Source organism: Leptopilina boulardi, unplaced genomic scaffold (assembly GCF_019393585.1).
Source record: "Leptopilina boulardi isolate dan_hultmark-lab unplaced genomic scaffold, ZJU_Lbou_2.1 LbouV2_59, whole genome shotgun sequence".
Lineage (NCBI taxonomy): Eukaryota > Metazoa > Arthropoda > Insecta > Hymenoptera > Figitidae > Leptopilina > Leptopilina boulardi.
Genome location: NW_026138004.1, coordinates 952,007 through 975,711, shown reverse-complemented (window position 1 = coordinate 975,711; position 23,705 = coordinate 952,007). Strand labels below are relative to the sequence as shown.

The 23,705-nt window shown below is 24.1% G+C and overlaps 4 protein-coding genes across 6 annotated transcripts in view; 1 reads left to right on the top strand and 3 right to left on the bottom strand.

Annotated features, from left to right (window-relative positions):
• Nucleotides 1-366: 366 nt before the first annotated feature.
• Nucleotides 367-2,992, top strand: LOC127290324 (ribonuclease Oy-like). The gene is made up of 3 exons (XM_051318821.1): nt 367-587; nt 1,551-2,097; nt 2,450-2,992. Exons 1-3 carry the CDS (start codon nt 523-525, stop codon nt 2,594-2,596), a joined length of 759 nt encoding a protein of 252 aa, XP_051174778.1. The 5' UTR covers nt 367-522; the 3' UTR covers nt 2,597-2,992.
• Nucleotides 2,875-6,000, bottom strand: LOC127290322 (UBX domain-containing protein 1). Its single transcript, XM_051318819.1, has 7 exons — nt 5,795-6,000; nt 5,650-5,703; nt 4,682-4,849; nt 4,312-4,563; nt 3,838-4,090; nt 3,572-3,752; nt 2,875-3,273 (listed from the first exon to the last, which is right to left on the bottom strand). Exons 1-7 carry the CDS (start codon nt 5,848-5,850, stop codon nt 3,227-3,229), a joined length of 1,011 nt encoding a protein of 336 aa, XP_051174776.1. The 5' UTR covers nt 5,851-6,000; the 3' UTR covers nt 2,875-3,226.
• Nucleotides 6,001-7,633: 1,633 nt separating this feature from the next.
• The window catches only part of LOC127290329 (histone H2A-like), a 365,622-nt gene continuing 349,550 nt past the window's right edge, over nt 7,634-23,705 (bottom strand). For both annotated transcript variants that reach the window (XM_051318831.1, XM_051318830.1), the window contains exons 2-4: nt 9,609-9,654; nt 9,324-9,531; nt 7,634-8,128 (exon numbers count right to left, since the gene is read on the bottom strand). In XM_051318831.1, coding sequence (XP_051174788.1) covers nt 7,954-8,128; nt 9,324-9,531; nt 9,609-9,630 — 405 coding nt within the window. In that variant the 5' untranslated portion in view covers nt 9,631-9,654 and the 3' untranslated portion in view covers nt 7,634-7,953. The remainder of the gene's footprint in view (nt 8,129-9,323; nt 9,532-9,608; nt 9,655-23,705) is intronic.
• The window catches only part of LOC127290316 (uncharacterized), a 192,838-nt gene continuing 182,527 nt past the window's right edge, over nt 13,395-23,705 (bottom strand). For both annotated transcript variants that reach the window (XM_051318808.1, XM_051318809.1), the window contains exons 14-17: nt 19,956-21,944; nt 17,374-17,580; nt 16,744-17,133; nt 13,395-13,726 (exon numbers count right to left, since the gene is read on the bottom strand). In XM_051318808.1, the coding sequence (XP_051174765.1) occupies nt 13,527-13,726; nt 16,744-17,133; nt 17,374-17,580; nt 19,956-21,944 (2,786 nt within the window). In that variant the 3' untranslated portion in view covers nt 13,395-13,526. The remainder of the gene's footprint in view (nt 13,727-16,743; nt 17,134-17,373; nt 17,581-19,955; nt 21,945-23,705) is intronic.

The window sequence follows — 23,705 nt, the reverse complement described above, 5'->3', positions numbered from 1 at the left end:
TTGAAATTTTTGGTGATTACTGTTGCTGAAGAATTTATTAGAAACTAAAGACAAAAATTGAATTTCAAAAGTTTTTAACTAAAAAATGCTTTTAGATAATTTAATTATTAAAAAATAATTTAAAATATTGTTCAAAAAGGATTCAATTTTAAATTTGCTTTAAATAACAAAACTTTATTTTTTTCTGATTTAATTGAATTATATTTGATTCATTTTTGTAAAATTAATTATTTTTTTTGTTTATTTTATAATAAATATAATTTTTGGTCTTATGGATAAAAATAAAAATACCCTCAAGTTTTTATATATCACTCTCGAGCACAAGGTATGTAATGAAGATATACTTGTTTAATAGTAGATAAAAAAAAAGGAGGGGATTATAGTTATTGGAAAATTTTATTTTCCTTTCTGTCAGTTCAGATCAGTGTAAACTGTGAAAGCGTTTACTTTCTTATTTTTCAAACAATTTAAAAGTTGTTTTATTTTTATTAAAAAAAAAAATAAATAAATAAAGACAAAGAAATGAATTTATCACACTTTTGGAGTTTTATCATTTTCCACATTTTAATTATTCATTTTTCAAGTGGGTATGTCAAAAAACAAAATAAATTATTTACATTATCCACGAAAAATAAAATATTCTATATAACAAAATGTTACAAATTATATTTCAATATTTATAGAAAAAAAACTGAGTTTTCTGCAATTGTCACTGTCAATTTATTAAACTAATTTTTCTACAATTGAAATTTATATAATTAGAAAATAATTTTAAATTATAAAATTAGTGTTTAAATTTAATTTATTTTCTAATCATTTTAATTGATTTTAGAATAATTTTTAACTTATATTTTTTCATAGTAATTGTAATGACTAATTATTGATTAATTCTATTATTATTATTATGATTATTAATTTTAATGACTAATTAAATTTTAATAGAATTCGATCGAATAAAGTTATAAAAATGTAGGAATAATAATATTAATTTATAAATAAAGTTAATTTTACACCCCTATTTTACTATAAAAATTTTTTTAATAAAAACAAAACATTTTTAATAAAATTTAATAAATGTTAAATTTAATTTAAACGAAAATGAATTTGCCAGAAATTAAATTTATCGAATCTTAATTTGTGCGAAACATTGTCTCGTACAATATTAATTTTGTAGAATAGTAATTTATAAGAATCTTAATTTTTCAGAAAAAAAGATTACAAACAATATTAATTTTCAACAAAATGAGATTCAAACAAATTTAATTGCAAATTAATTTTTTTTAAAAAAAAATTTCTGCAAAAATTAATATTTTAACAATTTAATATTCTGCAAAAGTAATATTCTACAGAATAAAATTCTGTCAAATGATAATTCTAAAAAAAATTGTTTTGGATCTTTTTCATGCGTTCCGTTTAAAAAACTAAATTTTCTTAATATTTTATAATCAGAATTGTTAAATGATTTTTCTTTAAAATTAGAGTCAAAGATACTCTCAACTAAACGAACTCAATTTATTGTCATTATTAAATAATTTATTTTCAAACCACAGAAATAATCAAACTCATAACAACACACTATTGAATCCATCATTGTTGGACAACCATTTTGATGTAATTATTTTTTCTCAAAATTGGCCACAATCAGTTTGCTTTTTATGGAAAAAAAAATCACCACAACACACATGCAGATTACCCACAAATAATGAATGGACAATACATGGAATTTGGCCATCACAATTTAATAAAATTTTACCCGCATATTGTAATAAAACTATCAATTTCGATTTATCAGTATTGGCAAATATTCAGAATGAATTAAAATTGAAATGGACAGACATTCAATCTGCCATGAGACCAGGTACATTTTGGAAACACGAATGGGATAGACATGGTACATGTGCGGTAATTCTTGAAAAAATGAATACACAAGAAAAATATTTTCAAATGGGCCTCAATTTATTCAATAAATATGATATGAAAAATATTCTCGCCAAAGTCAATATTGTACCTGGCAATAGTTATCCATTGAACATGATTTTAGATGGGATTAAAAAAATTTTGAATATTAACGCGCAAGTTACATGCGCTGAAAATACGGTAAGTGGGAAATTTTTATGAAAAAAATTTCACTGTTATTAAATAGAAAATTATTTTTTTAAAATGAATTTAATTTTCTATATTACAAATCTGGAATTGTATCAGAATTATAAAAAAAATATCTATGCGTGAAATTATTCTTCTTTTGGGACAGAGAAACAATTTTTTTACTCCGTTCAAAAAGAATTTTTTTGTTTTACCAATTTTCTAACAAAAAAAAAAATGTTATTATTTCTTTATTAAATCAATATTCAGAAAAGTAATAGAATTAAAAAAATTATTATTTAAATTGCAAATGGTGGTTAAAAATTTTCTAATGCCTAAATTTTGTTTTTATATTTCTCATTTACAGAAAACGAACGATATTTTAGAAATAAAAATATGTTTCGATAAACAATTAAAATTGACAAATTGCGATGGAATTTATAATTTTCCAACTAACTGTGATTATACACAAAATGTCAACTATCCCGAAAATGTACCTCACGAGGTCTTGTAAATTTAACAAAAAAATTTTCATTTAGAAAATTAATTATATTTATATAATTAATTTTTTCTTTTTGATAAAAATTTATAATTTTTTTTTTTAATTTTAAGAAAGGAAAAAAAATTATTTCCCATAAATTATCATTATTTTTTTTTTTTCTTGCAAATTATATAATTTTTGCCTAAAAATGTTTAATTAGAAACTGAAAGAGAATAAAATATGAGAAAATTGTATATGAATAGATGAAAGGGGAAAAAAAATTAATTTCAATAATTGAATTAGACAGTAAGAAAGTGAAAGATATATAATATAAATTTTTTTGTTTATATATCCACATGTAATGCTTAATACAAATTGTAAATCAGTATTTTTAACTTTGCAAATAAAAAGAAAAACAATATTGGTCGATTCTTAGTTTTTTAATGAATAAAAAAAATTTCTTGTAAGATTATTTTATTTGTAATTACCAATAAAAGAATAGTCTTAATTTCTCTTTTAGTTCCTTAAAAAAAAAAAAAAACACTTTCAGCACACAAACCTAGGAATCGCGAATCGCTTAATTTATAAAATAGCTAAAAATCTAGTAGTGTATGTATTAATAGAGATTTTTTTTTCTTTAGCTCAAGATAATTATCTCGATGATCATTGTACTTTTTTTTGAATAATTATAACTGCTGAGGGTACCAAACCTGAAAATACAATTATTTTTTCCTGTACTTGTAAGAAAAAGATAATTTGCTAATTTTTAATTAAATTTTATGTGCTAGGTTTTGATTTAGAACAATTAGATATTAATTTACCACTAAACGCTAATTAATTTACTAATAATTTAATTATTATTATTATTAACTATATAATAATTTAGTAATTATTTAATAATTATTTAGTAATTAATTTAATAATTCTACTGTATTAATTAATTTACGGCTAAATTAATTACTAACTAAATTATTATTATTTTGAATAATTAGAAACAAATTAAATTACCTAAAACATCCAAAGGTGCATCGAAATCATCGTCAGTAAAAACTTTTCGTGGAAAATTTGTCATTAAACTAAACGATCCTTCGCCATCCGTTCGATTCATGTCAATATAAAGTCTCACAGCCGACAATTGTTCCTTGGATCCAAAAGTTTGCGTTATTGTTTGTCCATTCGTAAGTCTTATCTGGAGAAATAATTATTTTTTTTTTAAAATTATTAAAAACATTTTTCTACAATTTTTTTTTTTTTTCTTTTGAAATATTACGCACTTGGAGTTTCGTTTGATTGTAGTCTTTTTTCACGGCAGTACTGGAAGTAATTTCAATTGGACTCGAAACAGTTGGTGAAATTGCATTGGGAGTCGTTGGTGGTGTTTGTTGATTACTTGCACCTGCAGCTTTTGCCTTTCTTGCTGCTTTATCAGCCTCAATTTGTTCTCTAACCCTTTGACGAGCTCTCTTATCATCTTCCTTCTCGCGTCTTCTTTGCTCTAATATCCTTTGCATTTCAATTTCCTCTAATCTACGAGAAAAGAAAATAAATATAAATAAATTATTACTAAATTTTCCATGAATTTAATTTTTTTTTTTTTTTGATAATTAATAATCTATGATCATTCCATTCTGTTTTATTTTTTAAAAAAATTTGTTTTGCAATTAAATTTTTGTATGGAAAAAAATAAATAGATTTTTTTTAACATCTATTTGGAATTATGAGTTTGTTTATATTTATAATTTAATTACTTTTTTCTGGCTTCCGACATTTCTTTTCCGGAACGTATTCTATGTTTTTCCTTTTCAAACGATTCATGCTTTTCCTTTTCCTCGCGTTCCTTTCGTTTCTCTTTGAGTTTCTCCTCTAGCTGCTTCAATTTCTCTCTCTTCTCTTCATCGGTCAATGGTTTCTTCATTTCTGTACTCTCCGAAAATTGATCGTGACCCGATTTTGTCGCATGAAACTCCACCTCAAGTGTTGAATTGAATAATTTTCCACATCTTAAGAGAAAAAAAAATACACATTTTTGCAAAATTTCCGAATCTTTTTTTTGTAAAAGGAAATATTTTTTTGCAACGAAATTAAAGAATTTTGAAAATATTTATTTTTAAAACTTACACATCGCATTTCATTGATTTTGCAGTGTCAGAATCTTTATTTTCTCCACTTGCACTTGCCATATCTTGATTAGGTTCGGCAGCAGCAACCGAGTCAGGAGCACTCTCTCCAACTGGTGATTCTGCAGGAGATTCAGGAGGTTCGGATTCATCATTGTGCGCTAATAACCTGAAAACAATTTACAATTTCAAAATATTTTGTTCATTAAATTAATTTAAAATAATAATGCTTTCATCTTCAAAATAATGATGAGAGTCTAATTTTATTTGTACATTTTGACATAAATTAAAAAAATTTAATATATTTCACACGTATTATTTTAAATTATTATTTCATTGTTGTTATTATTTATTTATTTATCTACATACACTTAAATTTTCAAAAATTCAAAATACATAAAAAAAAAAATATATAAAATAATAATATAAAAAAAACACATGAAAATTTAATAATTATTATTATCGTAAAAACTGAAACTAACTTTAATTCTTCTTCATGAAAATAATAATTCAGTAATTTATTTAAAAATTGCTTCATTCTCTTTATTGTATTTTTAATTTCTTTTTAATTCATTTGTAAATTTTAAAATAACCTCAAAACAAAAAAATTTCAGAAATAGAAAATTTTAATTAATTTATTAATCAAGAAAAACTAAATGTCCTTGAGAAAAAACTTGTACTGCAAATTTTGAAATCAAATTGAGAATGAAAAAAAATTAATCCCTTTTTTTCTATTCTACATTTTTTAAAAATTTTCTTTTGGTAAAATTTACACGACTTTCAAAATGTCAATATTTACCCCCCTCATCCCTTTTAAAAACTAAAAATTCAATGAGTCAACAATGTTAATAAATTATAATCATTATTGCAAAAAAAAAAAAATTGAATAGTGACATGCAAAATTTTGGAAAACCTAAAAATTATAAAAAAACGAATAAATACAATAAATAAGAAATAAAATTAACTTACCATTCCATTGCAGGTTCAACACCTTTATTTCCCGTTACCTGTAAGGCTTTTTCACTGTAAAATAATTTAATAATTTTATATATATATATTATGTTTTGAGGTTATGTTTCACAATGGCTTTTTTAATCGAATTTTTTTAACTTACGCGCTTGACTGACTAAATCCCATGTCAACAAGCATTGCTATATCGGCTGATGACATTTTTTTTTCTTTTTATCAAAAATTTGTGCTATACAATGTATTAAAAAAATTGGCAAAAATTAAATTTAAAATATACGTCTCACAATCACAAATTAAACGTCATGTCTTCTGTGCGGACGCTGTCGTGTGTGTTCAGCAAAGAGCCGGGGACTTACAGTGCCGGATACGCAAAACCGGAAACTGCAAAAAAAAAAAAACAGTTTTTTTTATATGATTGGTTGCAAATTTCCTTCCTGTTTTTAAAAATTATCAAGAAATATGTTTTTACCGTTTGGAGAAAAAAAAATTTTTACTTTTTTTTTTCCATTTTTACGTCGGAAGGAAACAATTATTTAAAAAAAATACAAATAAAACACTGATCTTAAAAAATACCATTCATTTAATTATTAATTTATCGATCAATAATAATAGATAATTAATAATATCGATTAATAAAAATTATGAATTTAATTTTTAATTAACAAAATTTTGTTTACTTTTCAAATTTTATTTAATATATAAATATATGGGCGATTCCACGTGAGATTTACATATGACATTTTAAATTCGGTAAATATATTTTTTTTCGATCTTTATAGAAAAAAAAGGTTTACGTATTTTTTTATTTTTTTATAAGTGCTCAAATTTTTTCGAGTTATGAATTTTTAAAAATTTGATTTTTTCGAGTTTTTTTAAAATACACCTAATTTTAATGACATCTAACTTTAAAAGCATTGAATTTACGAATTTTGACCAAGATACAAAAAAGTTTCAGTTTTTCATCAACTTTCAAAACATGTTAACGAAAAAAAAAAAAATTTTGAATTTATTTATAAAAAAACAGCGATTTTTTATAAACAAATTAAATTTTTTTAAATTTAGGGGCGATTTTTTTTTATTTTTACACACATGAAAATAAGAGGAAAATTTTGTAATAAGTTTTGGTGTGGGCCTGATGATCCTTTTGTTTATATAATTTGTTTTAAAAAAATTTTTTTTTTTTTTTTTCGTTTTTTTTTTATTTTTTGAAATGAAAAGTGTTTTGGGCACTAGGATCTTTTTAGTAAACTCATAGAAAAGCAAATTAAAATATATTTTATTTTGAAAAATAAAAAAAAAAAATAAAAAAAATAAATTTTTTTTTTAAAACAAATTATATAAACAAAATGATCATCAGGCCCACAACAAAATTTATAAAAAAATTTTCCTCTTATTTTCATGTGTAAAAAAAAAAAAAAATTTTTTTTAAATCGCCCCTAAATTTAAAAAAATTTAATTTGTTTAGAAAAAATCACTGTTTTTTTATAAACAAATTCAAAATTTTTTTTTTCATTAACATATTTTGAAAGTCGATAAAAAACTGAAACTTTTTTGTATCTTGGCCATAATTCCTAAATTCAATGCTTTTAGAGTTAGATGTCATTGAAATTAGGTGTATTTTAAAAAAAACTGGAAAATATCAAATTTAAAAAAATTCATAACTCGAAAATTTGAGCACTTATAAAAAAATAAAAAAATTAGTAAACCTTTTTTTCTATAAAGATCGAAAAAATACATATTTACCGAATATAAAATGTCATATGTAAATCTCACGTCGAATCGACCATATATTTTTTTTTTAATGGAGCAATTAAAGAAATAAAACCTAATAAAATATAATAATAATAATAATAATTATAGTAAGTAACAAATAAGGAGAAAATATTCAATTTTAATTTACAAAAAAATGTGAAAGAAATAAAAAAAAAAAAATTAAATGCAAAATTAAATTGAATTCTGAATGATTGTGAATAAAATATGTAAATTTTAATTATCTGCTACCAATTTTTGTTTATTAATTTAGAGGAACAAATTTACTGACAACGCTTATACAAACATTATATGATTAATAAGACAAATTTAAACGAAGAAATTTTAGATTAAAGGCATCCAAACAATTTGTGGGCAGTTTTCTTTTCTTTTCTTTTCTTTTTCTAAGAAAATTAACAACTTTTTTACATCCATCACACTACTATCATTTAAATAACATTCATTTTTGTCATTTTAAAAAAAAAACTGCTTAATTATTAGTCAATTAAAATTAACAACTTGTGTAGACATTTAAAGAAGAATTAAATTTTATTTTTAATATTCTTGTGATGTCTTCTGGGATCCACCACCGCCGGTGTTTGTCTTTTTTGGTAATAAAACTGCTTGAATATTGGGCAATACACCACCTTGGGCAATGGTAACACCCGATAGAAGTTTATTTAACTCCTCGTCATTTCTTATAGCGAGCTGAAGATGTCTTGGAATAATTCTGAAAAAATAAGGAAGAGAAAAATAATTTTTTTTTTAAATTAATTATTTTTTTTTTTTTAGCAATTATACTTTAAAAATTTTTTTGCCCCAAGGAATAATTTTATTTTACACTCAATTATTATATTGACAAATTGCGTGAATTTATGAAAAATGAAAAACAATTTTTCTTTTAGAATAGAAAAAATAAGTTTTTTTAAAAAAGAAAGGAAATAAAAAATAGAATATTAATAAAAAAAATTTATTTCATTTTTCCCTGATTGAATCAGGGATTTATAATTTTTTTCCTTGACTCTAATGAAAATATATCAAGAGGTTTTTAATAATTGTAAAAAATTAAGGCAATAATTTTTAGAAACAAAAGTTTGAATTGAAAATTTCAAAAATTATAATTTTAGTAGAAATTTTTGAAAATTTTAGAAAATTTACTGAATTTTCTTTTTTTTTCCCTGACCGGAGAAAACTCTAATTATTTATTTAGAATTTGCTTTTCTTTAAAAAAAATTTTTTTTTCTTTAATTGTTGAAATAAAAAATCCTGTTATTTTGGTTTTAAATGTAAATATAAAATTTCGAAATAAAAAATAACTGTATTAGGCATATTTATTATAAAAATGATTATTTATTTATATTAAAAAATTAAGTAAATTTTTTTTTATATATACGTAAAGAGAAATTTAAAATTAAAAGAAACCTTTAACTGAATATTATCTAATTAATAAAACCGTCAATTATCAAAACACATCGAAATATATAAATTTGTTTTGAAAAAAAAAAATATATATATAAAGGTCAATCGAATCTTGAAATGCCAACTAAAATTAAAATACAAATAATAACTGAAATATTACGAAATTGACGAATTTCTCATTTACAATAAATTTTACAATAAACAATAAATAAAAATAACAGATAATGAAAATTTAGAAATTCAAATACTTTTATAATTAATATTATATATATATATATTGAATTGAATAATAGGAAAACTAAAAATTAATAAAACGTATTTGGCCATTTCAATACGATGCATAATTTGAAGAAAAAAAATTCAATATTTAACCTATAAAAGTAAAAAAAAATCTCTAGAAAGAAAATAAAATTCTCTCTAAATCGAAAGCATCGAAAGGATATTTTGAAAAATATACTAAATCAATACAAAAGAAAATTTCGAGAACAATTCAAAAAGGCACTCACCTCGATTTTTTATTATCACGTGCAGCATTTCCTGCCAATTCCAAAACTTCAGCCGCTAAATATTCCATAACCGCTGCCAAATAAACTGGTGCCCCAGCACCAACTCTCTCGGCATAATTACCTTTTCTCAAAAGACGATGAATTCTTCCAACTGGAAATTGAAGCCCAGCACGATTACTGCGTGACTTTGATTTTGCTTTTGCTTTACCTATATAAGTTTTAAAAACGAAAATTCATTATTATCTCACATAACAAAAAAAAAAAAAAAAAAAGTAAAATAATTACCTCCTTTGCCACGGCCAGACATTTTTAATAGATTTACAAAAAAAAAAGACGAATTAGACAAAAGAAAATATGATAACGTTCCTATAACGACAGATGTTGAATAAAGAATGGACAATCGAACAAGTTATTTTTTTGGTTAAGGTTCACACTACTTTTGTTACCCCGGTGGGAAAACGGCGTTCTTGGCGCTAGTATCGCTTCTATTTGCGCGGGATTTTCCATTCCGGAAGCAGATGATTTTAGTATGAGTATGCGCAAAATGATTTTTTCCCCTTCGTCCAATTAAATTAGTTGGCGGGTATTTTAAAATACAAGGAAATTTTCAAAAATTTCCCCTCTACCATTTAAGTAGTTTATTGATTGGTGCGCATGCGCGGTCAAACGGAAGTCGATAACAGCGCCCACTGCCTAATTATCGATTTTGAATTTGAAAATTCTTGATTTCCGCATATGAACGGTGTATAAAAAATGTAAAGAAATAAATTTCGTTTTGTCTATATGTTGTCTATTTTGTCAAAAAGTATGTCATTAAAAATATTCTTTCCATGTATTTTGATAATTAGATTCCGAGTGTTGTGAAAATATAAGAAATTGCGATTTATTCATATAAGTGACAGTCGAAGCTGATTTACTATAGAGGTTATGTTTTTCGAAAGACAGAAATGTTTTTGCATTATAATATTGTTATTTTTAAATGATTGACGTAAAATTATTGTAATTTCGAGGATTCTAATGATGTAAGTATGTACATTTTTATAAAATTTAAAATATAATATAAAATACGTTGCCAAAATGCAACAAAAATAATAGTGATAAATTTTTGGCGAAGAAAATTATTTCTCTCTTGATTTGAATTTTTATCTTTGTTTTTTTTTTTTTTGAAAATTGACGTTTTAATTTCAATTTTTCGAAACATTTTTGTTTCGTTTTAGATAAAAATTTTCTTTGCACTCCAAATAAATTAAATAATTTTTTTTTTTCATTTATAACAAATATTTTATTTTCTATTTGGATATTTTTAGATATAAACAATACTTTAACAAAAAAATAAATAAAAATATTGTTTCAAAACATTTGTAACTTAAAATTTTTTAAAATTAATTTGATGGTATGTTAATTTTTTTTTATTTTAATGTTTAACTTACCTTTATAAAAAAATTAAAAGCAATTTGTCTTCTCTGATCTTCTCAATACCCACCAATGAAATTATATTTAAATATTTATTTACTATTTTTTGTAAATTATCAAATATAAAGTTCATTCGATAAAACTTTACGCGTTTAAATATTTACATTATTATTTTTAATTATATAAATTTTATTTAAAGAGAAAATTAATTATTTCTTTTCGAAATCAATTTTTTTTTTCTTTAATAATTAAAAATATACAAAATTCAAATTTTTAAAAAATTGTAATTAGTAATTATCAAAAATTTTTTTTTGAATTTAAAAATTTTAAAGATATTTTTAAAAATTTCGATTCGAAAAAATGTTTATATTCAAAATTCTGATAATTAACATTGAAGTTTAATTTTTAAAAATTTGCATAATAATTAACATATATAAAAGTTCAATTATTAAAATTTTTCAAAATTTTTATACAGTGTACAAAAAAATTTAATTAAATTAAATTTATAATTAGAAATATTTTTAATTGAAAAAAAAATATCCGCGCTATCAAAAATAAATTAAATATTACACATATAAGGTGAAATGAAAAATAAATTGAAAACAATTGAATTGAAATTTTCAATGGTTTACTTCTAGGCTCTCATTTTGGCCAGATCAAGAACGACAAAACAATATTGTCGATCTTTATTTTCTTATACACGGTACATAAAAATAATGATATTTACAAATGTAGGACAATGTTAGGCACTCAATAAACAAAAAAAAAAAAAAAAAAAAAAATTATTAAAAAGTATAGACGGTCAGTTCTTCGCATAGGCTGGAAAATCCATTGAGAAGTGCCATTCCAAATATAATATATATATATAGTTAATATAATGAAGAATTGCTCGTGTATAAAATAGCAATTCCCAAATGCTTTTTCCTGCAATCGAATAAATAAATAGCAAGCAAACGTAAAATTCGATATTGTTTTTTCTATCATTATTATAGTTTTGAAAAATTTTCCACATTTTGAACGATTTTCAAATTCTCTAATAGAAATTTATTTTAACTTTTTAATACATTTTTCAAAACATATTACTGTTATTATTATTATGAAAATATAATTATTTTTAATAATTATATTTATTATTATTAATATATAATTATATTATATAATATAATATAATAATAATATTTTTTTTTAATTAATATCAAAAGATTATTATTTTTGAAATTAAAAACAATTTTTAATTTAATTACAATCAATTCGATTTTATTTATTGTTTTTTTTATTTGTACCAAAGAAATTAAATTAAAAGCAGATGTGTTTAAATTGACAATAAATTTATATTGTTCGAATTGAAAACAATTAATTATTAGGAAAAAAAAAAATTCTGAAAACATTAAAATTAACGGAAAAAAAAAATGTTCAATTCGATTATTATTGGACGTGGAATGTTGGATTGATTATTAAACGAGCATTCAATAATGGAATGTACTCCTCTGGAGTCTCAAGCAATTAAGTCACATTATCTAAGTACCTCGATTTAAAATTCTTAAAAAAATGCGATAACTGGCCTTTTTTGTTTTCCATTGGAAACAAGGGTAACAAAACGAAGGATACGTCGTAATTAACTTAACTAAATTAAAAAAAAAAAAAAAAACAACAACAACACCTTTTTTCTCTAAAAATTACAAAATTTCTTTCTCTCTTTCTCTTTGTTTTTTTTTTCATTGATCTAAGAGCTTATAAAATACAGACATCGCAAAGGAATCCCTTCTGTGAATTTTTTTTTTTTTATAGCAATAGTTGATGCTTTTGAAATAACAAAATAATTTATTTGAAAAATTTCAAAACCTCCTTTTTTTTGAAGAGAGAGTTTTGAAATTGATTTTTTTGTCACATTGATATTTTTTTTCGTCATCATTCATATTATTGCGCTGTGTGATAAATATCGATCTCGCGATACTTTTTTTTATGTAAAAATGTGACGACGTCCCTTCGAGTACGATATACAATATCAAAGTTCACATTACAGTGAACGAAATAAGTTACACGGTGCTTTGTTTTCTATTTTTTTTTCTTCTTCCTCTTCTTCTTCTTCTTCTTTTTCTTCTTTTTCGTTAAAATATTATGATACAAATTACAATTATTTATACCTGGAGCTTAAGGGCTATTGGTCAGAAAAATTTTGTTTTTTTCAAGACACTTAAAAAATCATTAAAATTTCATTTAAGAAAACTTTTTTGTTTTCGTAGTTTTCTTTTTTTTTTTTTACTTTGATATGATTTTTCCGTTGAATTAATATTCTAATACTTTTCTATTCGTATGTGATAGGAAAAAAATATCGACATTTTGCAAAAATTAATTTAACAAAAAGAATTAATTAATAACAAAATGAAAAAAAAACATTTTTAAAAAGGATATTAAAAAATATTTAAAAGAGAATTTTAACAAATGTTATTGAAATTGTTTTTGAGAAAATAAAATTATTTTAATCGAAATTCTAAAGAAAACAGATATTCAAAAAAATCGAGAATTAAAAATCATTAAAATATTGCACAGAATTTATTTCACAAATATAAAATAAAAAATTTAATCTATCGATATTTTTTTCATAAAAATTGAGTTATTAGAAAAAAAAATGAAAGCGTTTTTTTGAAAAAAAAAAAAAAAAAAAAAATTGATAAAATAAGAGTGAAATGAAAATTTTTATTGTTTCACAACTGTTTTATGTACCAATGGCCCTTAACCCTTTGATAATATCACAGATGAAAGAATTTCCGTGTTGTGCGTTGCGCATCGCTACCTAAGAGCCCTGACAAGTGCATTGATCCTTTCAATCTTTTGACTAAGGACACGTTTTTCGGAATCGAGCGATGTTCTCAAGTCCACCAATTCATACCATCTTCTTTCCAACTGCATGGCTTCGGATCGCAAACTATTCGTTTGTGCCACCAATTTCGAAGTTTGAACACTCAATATTTTTTTCTCCATTGCCTTTTCTGAAAAATTGAAAAAAAAACAAAAAAATTACTATCACAATTACTTCATTTTATTTTGTCTAAAAACTACTTAAAAAGAGAATCCTAAATGTTTAAAATTTTTAATATTTCAAATAGTTAAAAAAAAGTTATTTTATATTTTTGTGAATTCTAAATTCTTGTGCTTTTTTTGTGAATGATAAAATAAATTTCATTTCGAAAAAAAATTTACACAAGGGATGCATAAAAATTTAGAAACAATTTTTCGTTAAATTTTCAGAGTTTCGAAATTTATAAAATCGAATTTTTCTATTTAATCAAAATATTAATTAAGAGAATTTTTGTTTAACCAAATTTAACTTCGGCGAAGTTTACAATATTTATAACAATCGTCGATTTAGAAGAAAATCTATTTTTCTAAACGAATTATTATAATTTTTCTGATAAAAAAAATTTCTGTTTACTCGATCAATAATTTTTCAAAAAAAAAAATTTGTTGGACTAAAATTTTATCATTTTTCAGACAAAAAAATACATATTTAATACTGAATTTTCAGATGTATTTAATTTTTATTAGAATGTTGTTTAAAAGAAATTATATTCAATATTAAATTATCTGAATAACTTTTATTTAACTAAATTTTATAAAATAGAATTTTCATTGAACCAAATTTTCACAAAGAATAATTTTTATGTAACTGGAATTTTATATTATTTTAATTTAATCGAATTTAAAGAATAATTTTTATCCAACCGAATTTCCATAAATTATTTTCATTAAACCAAAATTTCACTTGAGAAATTTTTTATTTTAATCAAATTTTTATAATATAAAATTTATATTGTATTTAATTTACCGAAAAATTTGAATTTATCCAACATTTTTATTAGGAAAATTTTCTATTTAACCAACATTTTCGTAGGGGAATAGTGTCAGGGTTGGACACTTGTCAGGGTTGGACACTTGGCTTTTTTTAAATAAGAACACTAGCGCCACCTGTGTGCGTACGTGACGAATATTCAAGTAGTATTAGCTAACTTTTTGTGGCATTACATTTTTGGAGAATCAAAAGTAGCGTCTCTTGTGACTTCGGTGCAATCGAAGAGACAAAAAAAGTTTTGTTTGACTTGTGAATAAATCTAAAAAATGTGTAAAAAAAGCAAGAATTCGGCAAGATAAGCTTATTGAATGTATTGTGGGGTACATAATTTAAGAAGAAAAAAAGTGAAAAATCGAATCGCGACACATGTCTAGTTATGGTTAGCACAATTCGAAAATGATGCTTCTAGTTAGGGTTGGACACTTTATACAGTTAGGGTTGGACACCCATATTAATTATGAATTTGACACAATTTTTAAATAAATATACAAATAAATTTTATTTTATTGATATTTCAGTGCAAAATTGTGCCAAAGATATTAGAAAAATAATACTTAAATTGTATAACTTTTGTTCATCATTTCATTGAGTTATTTGGAACAATAAAGCGTTATTTTTTATAATTTGAGTTCATTCCTTTTTTAAACCCATGAAGCTTTACAATTTGTAAACAATAAGTAAAGATAAACATGAAAAAATAAGAATAAAAAACATTACAAATGTTATTTTACGTTTTTACCAATAATGCGTTTCGATTTTCAAAAAGTGTCCAACCCTGACTGAAAAGTCCAACCCTGACTAGATTTTTTTTTTTTAAATGTTTATAACTTTTTTAATTTTGGACCAATCAATTTACGGTCCACAGCAAAAGTGTTCCTCTTTTGTAGATCTTTCCACCCATATACCACAATTGACTGAATTTATCTAAACAAAATATTTATAAACAAAAAACCAAAACTGTGTCCAACCCTGACACTATTCCCCTACTTATTAATTTTTTATTAAACCAAAATTTTACTTAATGAATTTTCTATTTTAACAAAATATTTCAGGCACATATTTATTAGAACATTTATTTTAAATGAAAAAAATTTGCGATTTTTTAATTTTCCAATTTGGGCTGAAAAAATTCTTAAATAATGTTATTATTAATTAAATTAATTAAATTGCAATATATCAATTCTACTTTATAAATTTTTTATATATGGGCAATTCCACGTGAGATTTACCTATGACCTTTTAAATTCGTCTAAATATATTTTTTTCTTATTCTTTGCAGAAAAAAAAGGTTTAAGTATTTTTTAATTTTTTTATAAGTACTCAAATTTTCGAGTTATGAATTTTTAAAAATCTGATTTTTTCAAGTTTTTTTGAAATACACCTAATTTTAATGACATATAACACAAAAAGTATTGAATTTAGAAATTATGATTAAGATACAAAAAAGTTTAAGTTTTTTATCAACTTTCAAAATATGTTCACGAAAAAAAAAAATTTTGAATTTGTTTATAAAAAAACAGCGATTTTTCATAAACAAATTAAATTTTTTTAAATTTAGGCGCGATTTTTTTTTATTTTTTTAAAATTTTTACACACATGAAAATCAAAAGAAAATTTTGTAATAAGATTTGAAGTGGGCCTGATGATCCTTTTGTTTATATGATTTGTTTAAAAAAAAAATTTTACTTTTTTTTTTTATTTTTCAAAATGAAAAGTGTTTTTGACACAAGTATCTTCAAAAAAAACTTTAAAAAATCAGATTTTTAAAAATTCATAACTCGAAAATTTGAGCACTTATAAAAAAATAAAAAAATACTTAAACCTTTCTTTTCTGCAAAGAATAAGAAAAAAATATATTTAGACGAATTTAAAAGGTCATAGGTAAATCTCACGTGGAATCGTCCATATATAAATTTAAATTTATATTCAATAAAATAATAATATTATTAATAATATAATAATACTTCAATAAAATATTGAATAAATTCGGTTTTATGAAATTCGATTTCATAATTTAAATTAATAATTTTTACAGAATATTGTCGTGAAAAGAATATATGCAAAAAAAAAAAAAAAAAATATTACTAAATGAACGGTTTTTGGCTAAAAAAAAAATTCAATGGAGTTGATTTTTTTTTTTTTCATAATAATTTTTACCTTTTTGATAATCCTTGTAGGCTTGAATCACATCTTCGATTCCATTCCACTTGGGCCTATTATCGCTATTATCACTAGCCGTATCATCGGCATCGTCATTATTTATTTCCGAAAATTTATAATGTTTCACTCCATTTTCGCCTGGCATTGGAAGAATTGGATAATATGTTGACACGATATTAGGTACCAAGGGCGGAAGTGGTGGCGGTCTTTCTGGTATATGTTTGACTTTAATTTTATCCAAAAGTCTCATTCTTTGCGGTGGTTTTGGCGCCGATGGTGGATTATTTGAATAAACTTTAGCGATACGATCACAATATGCAGTAACAGTATTCATGCTTTTTCTCTTTTTGCGATCTTGTAAAATATATTGCCATGTAATTTCTGCTTCTACAAAAATTTCATTGTTTTATTAATTTATTATCATTTAATAATTAATTTTTATAATTACTATTTACTGTTGGTATTCAAAATTAAATTATTATTATGACTATTATACTAGTTAAAATTAATTATATTTTCTTTTATTAATTGAAAATTAATTATAATTCATATATATTATTATTAATTATTTTTCATTTATTGAAACTTAAATTTTGAATTGTAAAATTAAAAAGAAAAATAAATTACCATCTCTTTTGCTTGGTGGCATTATGTCGAGACCGATATTCTTTAAAAATCCAACTTTTGGCACAAAATCGGTTGAATGAAGCAAAACATCTGGATGTTCTCTTGGAATTGGCAATGCCGATTCTAATGCTGGCTCAATTTCTAATGGCGGTTCTGGTGGATCAGGATTTAATCTGTATCGTTTTTCCACTTTATATAATTCCATTTCTGAAAATTACAATTATTAAAATTAGAATATTATCCAATCATGGAAAAATACGTATTTTTAAAATAGTCAACAATTTTCCAACGCCTTTTTTCACGGTTTATTAATTTAATTTTCTACTTAATGTAATTTTTGTAATAAAAATTTTTTTCAGCTAATTTTTAAACATTTAAATACAATTTTTCAAAACTTAGTTTTATTACTGTTTATTTATAATATTTATTTTTCTATTTTTATTTACTTTCTTCGTTTATTTATTTAATATTAATATTAATTATTATTTTTAAATTAAATTATTACTTAATTTAAAGAAAATTTAACTAAAAATAGTTAAATAATTATTGAAATAAATAAATATAATAATTAATTAATTATTATTGGCTAATAATAATAACTATTGTGTAATAATTAGTTTCTTAGTAATGAAAATAATTTCGAATTAAATTTTGTTGCATTTATTTTGAATTTTCCCGCCACTATTTTCGAAACATTGAAACTTTCTAATTCTACTTTTATATGCAACCAATAAGCTTCTGCAAAATTCGATAGTATCGAATCTGTATTCGATAATCCATTCAATATTATCGAAAGCGAATTGAGTTTTGGGAAAAACCGACCTACAAATATTCACAATTTTTGTGTTTATTTATTTATTTAAAAAGTTGAAAATAATTTTGATTTTATGTTTCTTTTTGAAAATGTTTTTAGTTTTATTAATTTTAATAATTCAAATTTGATTCTGGGTCAAACCATTATATTTCAACTAAAGTGGTCGCTGACTAATTTTTAAAAATTATAATACTTTGCAGGAATGATTTTGAAGTTATCAAGATCACGAAATGAAAAGAATTTTATTAAAAATTTAAATATTTATTGTAAAATATGAATTTAAAGTATATGAGGTGCTAAAAACTGTCAATTTTTTAGCCATTAGAAAATATGCAAAAAAACATAGAATTTACCATAAAAATAAAAAAAAATTATTGGAATTTACTAAGAATGAATAAATTTATCATTATCAATTGATATAATTATTTAAAGATGTGAAGTAATATATAAAATATGATTTCCAAGTGCACCTGTCAAATAACCTAATTTTGCGATTTTTATTCATTAATTATAAAAAATAGAAAACATTAAATTAAATAAAAACTTACCAAATATGAAGTTCTTGCCATAAACTTTTAGAATTTCTTTGCACTTTTCTTCTTTTCTATTCATAAGTATGAAAAATTTTAAAAATAAAATAGCTACTTTGTCTATTTTCACTATTTTTGAAAGTCAATAACTTTCTTGGAGAAAAATGAAAAAATATGGGGTTTCGAAAATTATTTAAATACACACTACATATACATTCACTGAAAATTTCGCATTGGTCCCGAAGCTATTTTCGAAGATAAAGTAAATTAAAAATTTCGTATTTTTTAGGCTATATTGACATGGGTTTTAAAGGTATTAAATCAATGTGAAGTTTGTCGTCACCAGTGAACCACCTTCACATTGATTTAAAATCCATGTCAATATAGCCTAAAAAATACGAAATTTTTAATTTACTTTATCTTCGAAAATAGCTTCGGGACCAATGCGAAATTTTCAGTGAATGTATATGTAGTGTGTATTTAAATAATTTTCGAAACCCCATATTTTTTCATTTTTCTCCAAGAAAGTTATTGACTTTCAAAAATAGTGAAAATAGACAAAGTAGCTATTTTATTTTTAAAATTTTTCATACTTATGAATAGAAAAGAAGAAAAGTGCAAAGAAATTCTAAAAGTTTATGGCAAGAACTTCATATTTGGTAAGTTTTTATTTAATTTAATGTTTTCTATTTTTTATAATTAATGAATAAAAATCGCAAAATTAGGTTATTTGACAGGTGCACTTGGAAATCATATTTTATATATTACTTCACATCTTTAAATAATTATATCAATTGATAATGATAAATTTATTCATTCTTAGTAAATTCCAATAATTTTTTTTTATTTTTATGGTAAATTCTATGTTTTTTTGCATATTTTCTAATGGCTAAAAAATTGACAGTTTTTAGCACCTCATATACTTTAAATTCATATTTTACAATAAATATTTAAATTTTTAATAAAATTCTTTTCATTTCGTGATCTTGATAACTTCAAAATCATTCCTGCAAAGTATTATAATTTTTAAAAATTAGTCAGCGACCACTTTAGTTGAAATATAATGGTTTGACCCTTCTCAAAAATGAAATATTTATTAAAAGAAAAATTTTGAAAACAAAAAATATTATTTTCAATCCTAAATACTTGAGCTGTTTTGTTGCATAATAAACGGAAATATTCTTAGTTTTTTGTTTTGGGAAAAAAAAAAAAATGTATTTATATAAAACAAAAATTACCATTTTTGATGCTAAGTGTCGTCAATCCAAACATTGCAAGAAAGGCAAGTTTCTCATCGGAATATTGTGGCTTCGACGGTGGTCCTTTAGTAATCCAAAGATCAATTTCCTTTGTTTCATCATCTTCCGATTCCGAGTGACAATTAGTAGTTGTTGTCGTTGTTGTTGTTGTTGTAATGGTGGTGGTAGTTGTAGCAGCAGTATTTGTTGTCGTTGTAGTGGTAGCTCCATTATTTTTTTCCCGTTTTCTTTTTCGTCGCTTCTCTGCTAAATCAAGTGATGATCGTAATTTTTTCGGCGACTCGGGTACACAGAAAAATTTCTCACTCTCATCTTCTTCTTTCTTCACTAATGCCTTACTAACATCCGGTACATTTAAAACTGCCGGCTCATATTTCATTGATATTTCCGTTAAATTATTGCACTTGTCAGTGATGCAAAAGGCTGTTGTTTTAAGTTCGTTTTGTGAAAAATTTAATAGCTTCTCTTGATATTTAGGTATTTGTAAAAGTACATTTGAAACATTTTGGCAGGTGCGCAACACCTCCTCTGATTTAATGCTCTGCATTAATTGTGCAGTATCAATAGGTTTTTGCGTAACATTTTCATTTAAACCGAATTTAAATTTTGGTTGAAATGGTAATGTGAACATAACTGAATTTTGTTCATTATTATAATTATTTAAATCAATTTCTTTTTTGCTTTCCTTCTCGCATAAATTTTCCTTTAATGGTTCAAAAATTGCTTGTGGCGTGACAATTTTATCATTAAATTGCGATCCATTCTGATTAATATTGTGATTCTGATTTAAAATTTGACTTTGACTCTGATTATGAATTTGATTTTTTGACAAAATTTGACTATGATTTAAATTTTGTTTTTGATTTGAATTCTGATTTAAATTTTGATTTTGACTATTTGTTATTTGGTTCTGATTCATTGTAATTTGGCATTGATTTGAATTTATTTGATTGTGAATTTGTTGTAATTGATTTGAATTTTGGTTGATATTTAAATTTTGATTTATAATTATTTGACTCTGATTGTGTTCATGATTAAAATTTTTACTCTGTTCCTGATTTAAAATATGATTTTGACTTAAATTTTGATGTTCTTGAATTCGATTTTGTATTTCATTTTCTTTTTCAATTTGTTTTTCTCTTGTTTTCTCGAATATTTCCTTATTTTCCTTCTCGGGATTATTATTATTTTGTGTATTAAACATTTTTGAATTTGGAGGCACATGATTTAGATAATAATTGGCGGAAGGAGCAATTTTTCCCTCATTATTATTGACTGATGATGAATGTTCATTTCTTAATGTATTTGAAGATTCTCGAGATTCACTCGTGTGTTGTGTATGAATTTTTGTACTTAAATTACCAATGTTGGCATTGCTGTTCGTTTCGATATTTCCGTTTGAATTTGGAGTGGTAGTAGTGGATAAATTTAATTTCGACGACTGGTGATGTTGATGGTGTACTGGGGGTGAGGAAAAGTGCGGTGGTTTATATAAACTTGGCACATGAGTGACGGGTATGTGGGGATGATGAAATGGCGGTGGATAGGGAATTGGTTGAACCATTTGATGTTGATGGTTTGAGTCAATTCGTGTTTTTGAGATGGAATCTTTGCAGGACGTTTCAGTGATTTGATTTGTAATTGAGGGTGCAATTGACACGTATGTTTTCATCATTGAATCCTGAGTGGTTTGATGATTTGTTATAATTTGTGATTGATGATTATTTGTCAAATTTCTTTGTAGAGGTTTTGTCGTTGAACGAAAAGAATCCTCAAATGGTCTGACAAATGCGTGTTGAGGATTTGTTGAGGTTGTTGTTGTTGTTACTGTTGTCGTTGTTGTTAATGCTGTCACTGACATTACTGTACTTATAGGCGTTGAAAGTGTTATTGATGGAGATTCTTTACTCCTTGCGTGACAACTGTGAGAAATTGGTGACAATTTTCCGGCGTTGGCTGTTAGATTGCCTGAAAATAAAACTGTTTTTATAACAAAAACATATATAACCTCCAATTAAAGTAAAGGATTGATAAATGTGAACAAAAAGGAAAAACATTGAACTGAGCGTACTTCCAATCGAGATTCTACTATTTTTTTGCCTTTTATAAAATTAAGGTAAATTGTTTAATGATTTTTGAATAAAAGTTGAGACGTGTTAATAATTACGGCTTCTCAACTTCAGTGACAAAATGTATGCGGGGAACTTTTGAATTGAAAGAACTTCCAGTGAGAGATTTGTTTATTAGTATATAAAGAAGTTTTCTGTAAAATATTAAACCATTTAACATAAAACTTTAGAAAATATAATAGTTTTAAAAAAATTTAACTTGCGCGTCACCGCAGTGAACGCGCCATGTTTTCTCACGCATAGAAGGTTATGGTTTTGTTTAAGGCACTCTCACACCTTTTTGGCTGCCTGCAGGTTACCATGGCAACGCATGAGAGTGAGTGCGACAGAAAATTTAAAAATTTGAATATTCAAATTTTCTGTCTCACTCACACTCGTGCGTTGCCATGGTAACCTGCAGGCAGGCAGGCAGCCAAAAAGGTGTGAGAGTACCTTTACATGCATAACGATTTTTGCTCTTTCATTGGCGATTCAAACAGCTATACTAGCGCCACAGTTGAACTAACGTAAGCGTGACTCGCTCTAAAGCAATCTCAGTTTTGACAGTTTATTTCAAATTATTTAATTATTCTGATATTTTTATTGCGTTTGTAAAATAATTTTTAAGCGTTAAATAAAAAAAATAATTTAAAACACATGGAGTGCTACAGAGCGAGTCACGCTTAAGTTAGTTCAACTGTGGCGCTAGTGTAGCTGTGTTTGAATCGCCAATAGTAACCGGCTTTCACAAAAAAGTAAATCAAATATTTAGCGATTTTTTATTCTTATTTTAAAAAGTCTGATTTATAATTATGACAGAAAATAATTCTCATGATAGAAAAAGAATTAGAAATGAAAGTGCCTGGAAACAAAATAATCGAAAAGCAACGATAATTATATTCTATATGGTTAGTTTCACAATGGGCTAGACACAAGGCAATGATTAGCATTTTAAAGGTCTGAGCAGAATAGAAACGTAACCGGAATAGTAATCGCAAAAAGCAACCGGAAGAATGAGTTAGAGAAGGATAGACATATTGTTTGTCCTTCTCCAACTCATTATTCCGGTTACAATTCCGATTACGTTTCTATTCTGCTCAGGCCTTAATGCGTCTACGCTGCGTTTGTCGTTTGCGCCGAGCCCATTGTGGAACTAACCTATATTCTATGCCTGAGAAAACATGGCGCGTTGACTGAGGTGACGCGCAAGTTACATTTTTTTAAAACTGTTATATTTTCTAAACTCTTATCTTAAATGGTTTATTATTTTACAAAAAACTTCTTTATATACTAATAAACAAATTTCTCACTGGAAGTTCTTTCAATACAAAAGTTTCCCGCATACATTTTGTCACTGAAATTGAGAAGCCGTAATTATTGACACGTCTCAACTTTTATTAAAAAAAAAAATAATTAAACGATTAATTTTTTTTTGAATTTTTAATTATTTTATCAGCTTCTATGGACACAAATACACAAATCTCATTTAATTTCATAAATATTTGTTCAAGATAGGACGATTTATGTTTTAAATTTCAATGAAATTGAGAATGAAAAAAATTTCAATTTTTCTTTATTATTTAAAAAAAAATAATAATAATATTCCGACAAAAAAATGTCA